A 9,439-nucleotide genomic window follows, 5' to 3' on the forward strand; every position below is an offset into this window, starting at 1 on the left:
AATATGAAATAATGGCTATACTATAAAAAACATAGGTGAATGTATAGGAACTAAAGACCTTGTTATGGCTTACGAAAGGATTTCATCCATACCACATTTTACAAGGAGTCTATTTCTAAGAGCATGAGATGGACATAAAATTTTCACATACATTGCACATAGAATCACATCATCTCAAAAAATCAATGTTCTGCTTTTGAAAAACCTCACTGAGAAAACTATATTCAATATAGTAATGCTCATTCTTTCAACTACATAGTTTTGTTGAGAATTGTATGGAACTATGCTCTGATGTTGAATCCCATGCTTGCAGAGATATTTTTCATATTTATTAGAGTACATTATCTTCCATTAATAGTAGAAATAGAGCCAGTATGTGATTATGTTTCATATCCAATCCCTACATGAAAATCCTTAAAAGATTTGAAAGCTTGAGATTTACTTTTCAATAATTACACACAACACATTCCAGTGTAATTATCAACACAATTCTTCATACTTTTATTTTCATTAGCATAAGGAAAATGCACAAGACCAAACAAACTAAAATATATATGTCCAACCTTTCTACATGAATAAAGGGGCCTTGCTAGAGAATGTGAACAAGGAACAATAGATTTCTTATATTGCTAGCGAATGTGAACAAGGCGAAAGTTATCCCAATAATAATATTAGACAAAGAAGAAGTTAAAAATGATTATGCATAGCTATAGACCCATACAAATAAGGAAGTGGCAAATCCCACATATATTTATTAGGGTACTCAATTAACATATTTAATGCTTAAAGTAGTTAGGTATAAAAATAGAAATGTGTTGAGTTCTCATTCTTTGGGTATTAAATCACCCTTGAAGAGGAAGGGGCATGACTAAGTAAACTGAAAAATGAGATAATATTGACAGATAGCCTATGAGCTCTTGGTATAATAAACAACATTACAATGTAGATAAGCCCGACAATTTTCCACGTAGTAGAGAAATTTTTTGGGGGTAATATTTAGAGTGGGTTAATATTCCAAGGTTTTTCAAAATAAAAAAATAAAAAATAGCTATCAATTTAGACATTTTTTTTTAATTTATTTGCTCAAAGTTTATACTTTAAAATTATTTTAACCTAAAAATCATTAGAAATCTCAATATTTTTATGAAAATATCATTAAACATTTTACATTTTGCATATTATGGAGTACTAATGTTACACAAGGTTTATAAGCTTTAACATAAATTTTCATGCTTGAAATTTTTGCTACTAGATAGAACGCTTCGAGAAGAAAAAAAAACATGACACAGTTGTGGAAAATATATAAAAGAATTAATTGAGTAAAAGAGAAGAATAACATGAGACATTGTTGAATGAAACTAACATATGTGGAATAATTAACAAGGAATAAAGTTGTGGGTCATTTAATGTTTTCATGTTGTGAGCTTTTGTGACATAGTCCTCATGACAATCCTCAATGCGAAGGGTGTGTACATTTTATGATATTTTTCTTTGAAGTGATCAATGGATACTTATTTTATTTCGTAAATTTTTTTTATGAATGTCCAAGTTTATTTCACCTTCATGGCTTATTTTGATCACAGTGAGAACTAAGGAATTGTGATTGTAGATATATAATAAACATATGAACATTTTTAGTAGAACAGTTTCAATAGAAGGTGATGTAGGTGTTACCTCTCCTAAACAATGTGTAATGTTGAAAAATTGTATCCTTTTTAATGAAAAGTACTACCTTTCCCATTCAGTGCATATCTATTTTATTAGATTTGCATATATTTTAATACTTTTCCTAAAATACATTCATTAATTTGTCAATAACGACCCATTTTTTTTTTATATTGTAATGCCATTCTCTTCCAAATCACATGGAAGGTGTCTTGCATATCTCACACTCATTCAAAGGGGGATTCGCATATGTCTCACTCATTCAAAGGGGAATTTTCATGAATAATGAGGTTAGTGAAACAATAATATGTTTATAATGGTTTCAATATATTTCGGTTTGTATCTTTAAATTCCATTCCTAAAGAAATAAATGGGAATGCATTCAATATTTTCATAATTTTAATACAAAAATATCTCATAGACTATACATATCAATGAAAGTCACTAAAAGCCATTGCATTGAACTCAAAAAAGCCTTATATTTCAATACAAAGACTCAACATTTAGCTTAGAATTAAATAGAAAAAGTGAAAACAAAGACAAAACAAAACAAAATATAAAAGAAAATTATGTATGTGTGTGTGTGTGTGTATGTATTATAAATATTAGTAATTAAAAAAATGGGAATACATAATTTACAAATCTGAAATACATATAAATAAATTTGTGAAAACATATTTATGATTCCTTAATTTTGTTATGTTGATAGTGTGTATATCATATGATAGGATTTCTATAAATTTAATTTAATTATTAATAATCAATAGGTTGATGCTACAGATTTAATAATGAATAATTAATATTTGTAATATTATTCATTAATAGAAGGTTGAAATTGATTTAAAACGTAGTTATGATCTCTATTCTATTTCAATTTAATTAAAAACATTGTTTCAAAATTAATTTAAAATATACTATATATATAATATTTTGACTATAAAATGATTTATTGGTTTTATTATAACTATTGTGACCATATAATTAAATGGATTGAACATTTCTATAGCCATCAATCTATTATAAGTATCAAAACACTAGCCCCATTATTATTATTAGAGTTATATAATATATAAAAGTAGGTTTATCCATGTAGATTCACCCCACTATTATTATGGAAACCCTTTAGTTGGAAACATTTATTCTTAATGAAAAGTACTACCTATGATGAGCTTCTTTCTATGTTGAGATTGTCCAGAGTCGATTGTTTATGTTCCTCTGTTTACTGAACTACCATAATTTTCTATAGTAATATTTTAATGAATAAATTATTTTCCATGTCCAAGAAACTGGAAGACACTAGGCAAAATATATTATTCTAGAAATTGTTCTAATTTTCTAAGCTTCTTTTATTTTCTACCCTCTATAGTGTATCCTCAAAAATATATCATGCAATTGAGTGTATATTTTGTTGTTGTTGTGGGTCTTCTAGTTGAATACCTAGAAATATTTCATTCACATTTATTTTATATGTTTACGTCCTATTGTTTTCCAACTCCGTGAGTCTTATCATGCAATATTCTTATGAGATTATGTCGCAGGTACTAAGAGGTCAAATTTAAATGGTTGTGTATAATTATGCTTCCCTTTCTTCTTCTTTTTCAGCATCTGGGGGAGTAAAACTATATCCCCTTGTTCTTGTTGAGCTTGTGGTGGAATTGGGAATATTATGTTAGACTATTAACTGATCATATATATATTTGGTCAATTGTAGGTTGATACATATTCTCTTGCTTCTCTACATCTAAAGGGTCAACATACTAAACTTCAATTATTTGTAGGGACACTTGAATGTGGGATAAGGTATGAAACATTGTTTGTATGTGTTGAGGTGCTCTGCATCTATTGGAAGATTTTTAAATATTTCTGGAGGACTAATGAGTGAAGTTTGTTTCATGTCTAGCCAAATTATTAAAGAGGGGAGCGAAATGGACTTATTGGAATTTTCGCATTCATATTGGTTCATATTCATCATGTCACCAATGTGTTTTTCCTGGTTGTACATTTTTGTTGTCATGATTACTAGACCAATTTATTGTAGAATACTCAGTTTAATGTTAGAGACTCTCCCTATTCATGCAAAATGACTCTCTCTCATTAGGAAAAATTTAGAAATAAGAAAAAAAATTGAGATATCAAAAGCTTAATTTAACAATACATATATTTAACACAATAATATAAACATGACTAAATAGGATATGAATAAAGAATATGTATTATTCGTACTGCATTGAATACTGAAAATAGGAAAAAAAACCATATAGAAATACACAATTTTGAAATTTTATAATTTTGAAATACATATAACTAAATATAGAAAAAATCATATCTATACTTGATTAATATTAATTGATGGAAGGAATAATAGTTGAAATGAACTCCAGACACCAACATTAAGACCTTAAATGATCTACAAAATATACACCATCATTGTATCATCTAATGGATGAAATGCAAGTACTCCTCAAGATCATTATCATATGTTAACTCACAAAAAATTAGTTTTGGGTCCATATTGATAATCAAAACCATTTCCATATGTTTTCGAATGAAAAGTGATTTTTGGGTCAATATCCATAATATAAATATCATCTCGAAAATACACAACATTTATTATATTCCTTTATTATGGGATTGAATTTGGAGTTACATTTCATTTAAATTTATCACTATGTCATGCCACTTTAAGTACATAAAAGATATAGTTTTAATGTTATAGTTAATGTGTTAGATATTAAAATTGACGTGTGTTGTAAAATTTCACTAATTACAATTTCATGATTGTGAAGTGTACTAGGGGTCATAGTTTCTAGAATTCATTGTGTTTTAAAGATCACAGTGCACTATGGTTTAATTAATTTTAGAGTTAGTCCCTTAAGAATTATCAAGTGTCATTGTTTTTTAATAGTAATAGTGGTTAGAGGTTGCATTATGGAAGGGTTTGTAATTATGTAAGAGTATGAGTGATCACACTAAATTAGTGGTTGTGGGTTATATTAGTGTTTTTACATTCATAATGGTTTTTGGTTAAGGGGCACATATTTTATCAAATATTATAGTGGTCAGAGTGGTCAAAGGTTACATTAAATGAGGGGAACAATTTTGTGTGGATTAATATATAGTGCAATATATAGAAATATCTAATAATAAATTCATTATAATTAGTGAATCTATAGATACATATATTAATATATATTTGTATTGATCAAAATAATATTGGTAAACCCAATGTGTGTTTCCTACCTCATTGTTTTAATTGAATAACTAATTGGTTTTACTTAAAAAAGCACATTGATTTAGTGGCTAGATTTTTCATACTCCTAGAGTTTTGCAAGGCTCTCAGAAATATTGAAAAAAATAGGTTATCTCAAACTTTGAAATAAATATTTTATTTATATATTTATCATTCAAATTTTCCAAATTAAAAGTATTTAGAAAATAATATAAATTAATTTTTTTTTTAATTACTAATGAAGAGGATTATTAATCCATAAAGATGATTATTAATCTTTATACTTTTATTTATTACTTAAAAAATTTATTTTTTAGTGAAAAATGTTATTAAGCCGTATGAATTTTAATAATTTTTTTTCTTATTTGACAAATTAATTTTATTTTGACAATTTTATTATTTAGCAAAAAAATTATGTATAATTACTTTCAAAGTTTTTTGGAAATTATGTGAATTCAAACTAGGTCGGATAGTGTGAGTCACTAATATAAAGATTGACATTTCAAATTTGAGCATTAACTTTGTGCATAGTATGTGCACTTTGAAGAAAGCAATTTACACATTGAGTTTTGAAATTTCACCATCATTTTTTTAACTTTGAAATTTTTTCCTTTATGCAGCAAAAGAAACTGGCCTTTTTTTTGATAGGTAAGCACCCAGAAAGGATGTGAACCAGTGACCTATTGCAATACAAAGTCACATGGGCAAACTAACCATTTTTTACTTCAAAAGAAAACAAATGTTATTTTAAAATTTAACTTTTAATTTTTTACTTTGTCATCAACAGTTTGGTCTTTCTCATTTTAAAATTCCCAATCTTTTACCTAAAAAGAAATTAACATTTTTTTTTAAATTTAACTTTTAATCTTTTATTTTACATTTCTTTATATTTTAAAGGTTATTTATTATGGTTTGCATTTTTTTAATATGGTTGACTTTTTTCTGGGTATATGTAATTAGAATTTTTCTTTTTAAATTTAAATTACTTTTTGCTTTTTTCGGTTGTCATTGAAATTAATATTCTATCTTCTAAATTTGGGTAACTTTGGGCGAATGTAATTAGAATTTTTCTTTCTAACTTTAAATTACTTTTTTCTTTTTCCGGCTGTCATTAAAATTAATATTCTACTTTCTAAATTTGGGTAACTTTTTGCTTTTATTGCTTAAAGTGATCGCGGATAGTGTTTTCTTTGGTAACGCCAATGTTGTTGCCTCTATTTTTTTTGTTGGGAAGGGTGAATATATTATATGATCGTCGTCTGTTCTATCTGTATCTTTGATGGAAGAGCGTTACTGAATATTTTGAAGATCTTTGAAAGTTGTGTCTTCGATTTGTATCTTTGTTGAGAGAGTGTTAGACTGAGTATATGAAGGTCGTGTGTTCGATCTGTATCTGAAGGGCGTGTTCGATATATGAAGATTGTGTGTTCGATGTAATGACCCCGGTAACTTGTAAATCTGGATAATTACTGTGGTAAAAGTGCTGAGTGGTTACTCATTGTTTTGAATGACATTATTAATGAAGAAAGTTGATTATTGAATTATTTTTTTTACATGTGTATGTTCTTGAAAATGTTGGTAGCCTCCTGAAGGAGGATTTCTATTTTTAGGGAATCAGTTATAAAACTGATGCAACTGCTTCTCACCCAAGGAAAAGTCCTGGGAAGGAAAATCTTTGGGTTGTTGAGGAACAAGAAGAGAGAAGAATTCCAGGAGAGAGCAGAGTGAGAAAATAGGTTAAGTCTGGTAATGACCAGATAACCTAGCACAGAGGTGCAAGGGTCTTGTTGAGGGCTGCAGGCCTGCAAGACGGCTCGGGGGGAGAATCCAACGTAAGTGGATCTCAAGGTTGGGAGGATAAGAGCAAACATATAAGGTGCAGGTGAACTTCTGGAGCATTAACTCTTGTAGATGGCGAACCAGGTACGAGTTATATACCATTGTTCACCATTATTCGTCATTGTTTACTGGATTTATAACTCTGTATTAGGCTACTGTGTTCAGGTGGAAACTACAGTAAACTAAATCTTTACATTATTAGATGCAAGAATATACATATATGTTTGAGACAGTTCCTATTAGTACCTGAACTCGTTATTCTAAACAAAAGAACAGAGTTTATCTATTAGACATACAATGCAGATTGCTGAATGAAAAGTACTGGTTATTATTCATAAAGAACAGAAACAAATCAGTATAGGCAAACTAATTATGTTGTCTATACAGAGAACAAAAATAAACTACTTATAAACTGAGCATCAAAATATGTTGACGACGTATAGACAAGAACCAGTATTCAATTGCAACTGTATAACTGGAATATGCGACAAAGCAGAGACATTCTAGTTATAACCGACCGTATGCAAATCTGGAAGCAGAGGCCTTAGTAATAAGCAAGAGAAGAAAGATATATGAAAATGATACAGCACATTGCAACAGTAAAACGATTTAGATAAAACATAGAGCTGTATAACAAGTATCTTGTAGCTATAGAAAACAGAGCACGCTGTGGAATGAGTTATTATTCACAAGTATCTCACAAAGTATAGCAAAAGCGTATCAGACCCTGTACGAGGGTTGGATGTTATTATTCCCAAACCTTTGTAAGGAAATCACTGCGGCAAACCAACATGCGCAGAATCTATGTGAAAGAATTAAACATAGTAATATTGTTAACAAATTTCAACTAGTTAAATGATTAAAGGTAAGCCGTAAGGGTGCGAGGTCGACACGAGGTCACCATGCAACCAAACCCTATAGAGGGAACGGCCGGTGAACTAGCCGCCAGTAACCTGTGGGTAGGCGACAGTCATCTTAACCTCAATAATAAATCAAACCCTATGATTAACGGACAATATTGAACCTGAATACGATGCCAAGCACTGTATAAACTTAAGAAAAACATTATATATAGTACAGTATAGCTGAACGCTGAGTAAACGGAACCAATGATATTGCATGGAAGCCGAATAGGCAAATTTATTAACGAATATATACATGACAAGTTTCAAGAACCATCCTTAAAAATATGTAGCAGGAAAACCCTTTCAGGTGCCAGAATAGTATAAAACCCAAAGTTCAGAGTGCTGAAGGAGGCCCTTGGCCGTCCTAAATTCATATACATTTAGAAAATGTCAAATAGAGAGCCCTCTGGGAAAATAACAACAATACGCATTCAGAAACCTTAATACATTCAGGGTTATGGCTCCGGCAGAGGGCCATGAACCCCCAAACCATAATATATGAACCTGGCAGTATGCCGAATGGTTAACCAACCCACAACTGTATGTTCAAGAATGGAAAGGCCGTCCTCGTTTCGAGCTCGGGGTTGAACGAAGGACAGAACCCTGGCCATTAAAATAAAACTGCCATGAGGAATACCTTAGGCTGGATTCAAACCATAAGATAAACATATTAACAACCCTTCTATTCTGTTAATCACGATTCCGGGTGAGGAAAACGCATGGTAAATACCTGTAAGTGCAGGGACTGCATATTGACCTTTGAGCAGTATGGAAACCCCAATCGAACACCTGTAAACAAGTTAGAAGCGAGGTAAGCTCAGAGTATAAGATATGCCGGAGTATAAATGAAACCTGTTAGCATAAACCATTACGAACTATTTATGCAGAAGATTTACCATATGGCGCGTAATGGGTACCTGGAGAATGTTGCAGGATTGCTCACCGGCGTATGGAGGACTGCCGAGCGGAGCAGGATGCGGCTCTTCCACAGACAAGTGCAAATGAACCCGAAAACCTCGGCTCGGTGGATAATAAAAGTCCCTAAAACCCTTGAGCTGTCGTAAACCCTTGGATCTGGATGAGTGATCCTGTCCGTCCGTTGAAAACAAGTTATGGCGCGCTAAACCCCGCGGAGTTACCAATGAATCACATGGCCTCTGCACGGTGCTAGCCACCTGGCAGGGGTAGGTGGGGATATTAATATACGTTCTCCACTTGGTACCGGCATGGTTGGGTAGTAAGGCTGAGGCGCCACCTTTGACTTAGCCATAATATAACTCTAATACTCCCAATCAAACCGGTGGATACGCCATGGAAAACATACATTATTCATAGGTATGCATTTAACTATAACTTGAGTGCATCAATGGTAAAGAATTTTATGTATACGCAAAGGGTTATTCCATGCTCGTTATATATGGATGAATGTTAGGCGTAGGATAGTTAATTAATTTTATTTTTTTTTGTTGGTGTATTTGTCATGGAGACGTGACAATGTGGTACCAGAGTAGAGGTTTCAAAACTGTGGCCTCTGGAACAGCAAAGATTACCTTATAGTGTATATATGAGAAAAGATAATACAGCTAATTGATTTTCTTGTGTACCAGTTAGGAGATCCATACAGAGACAGCCATCTGCTAACAGCTAATAAGCAAGATGGAGGAAATGTAGGGAGCTGGCAGCATCCCTCAAGAAAATGCTGAGCTGTGGGTACAGCTTGGTGCTGAGACACACAGCACCAACCTGGCAATACTGCAAACTGTGCAGGAGTTGAAAAGTGAGATGGCGCGTCTGCGAGAGG

The 9,439-nt window shown here is 31.5% G+C and overlaps 1 protein-coding gene across 1 annotated transcript; it reads right to left on the bottom strand.

Annotated features, from left to right (window-relative positions):
* Positions 1 to 7,899: 7,899 nt before the first annotated feature.
* On the bottom strand, positions 7,900 to 8,951 carry LOC149253074 (uncharacterized). The gene is made up of 4 exons (XM_089454357.1): positions 8,937 to 8,951; positions 8,535 to 8,813; positions 8,369 to 8,427; positions 7,900 to 8,241 (listed from the first exon to the last, which is right to left on the bottom strand). The coding sequence occupies exons 1-4, from the start codon at positions 8,949 to 8,951 to the stop codon at positions 8,094 to 8,096; spliced, it is 501 nt and encodes a 166-aa protein (XP_089310483.1). The 3' UTR covers positions 7,900 to 8,093.
* Positions 8,952 to 9,439: the final 488 nt, after the last annotated feature.

This window comes from Pinus tabuliformis, chromosome 7, assembly GCF_031772625.1.
Source record: "Pinus tabuliformis cultivar Carrire ecotype Pingquan chromosome 7, CPIR1, whole genome shotgun sequence".
NCBI lineage: Eukaryota > Viridiplantae > Streptophyta > Pinopsida > Pinales > Pinaceae > Pinus > Pinus tabuliformis.

What these genes read in the sequence shown, in the direction of transcription:
- LOC149253074 (XM_089454357.1), bottom strand. An exon ending in TACCCATTACGCGCCATATG is followed by an intron (nt 8,428 to 8,534) that starts GTAAATCTTCTG and finishes ACTTGTTTACAG; the next exon opens with GTGTTCGATTGGGGTTTCCA. An exon ending in TGCAGTCCCTGCACTTACAG is followed by an intron (nt 8,242 to 8,368) that starts GTATTTACCATG and finishes TTTAATGGCCAG; the next exon opens with GGTTCTGTCCTTCGTTCAAC.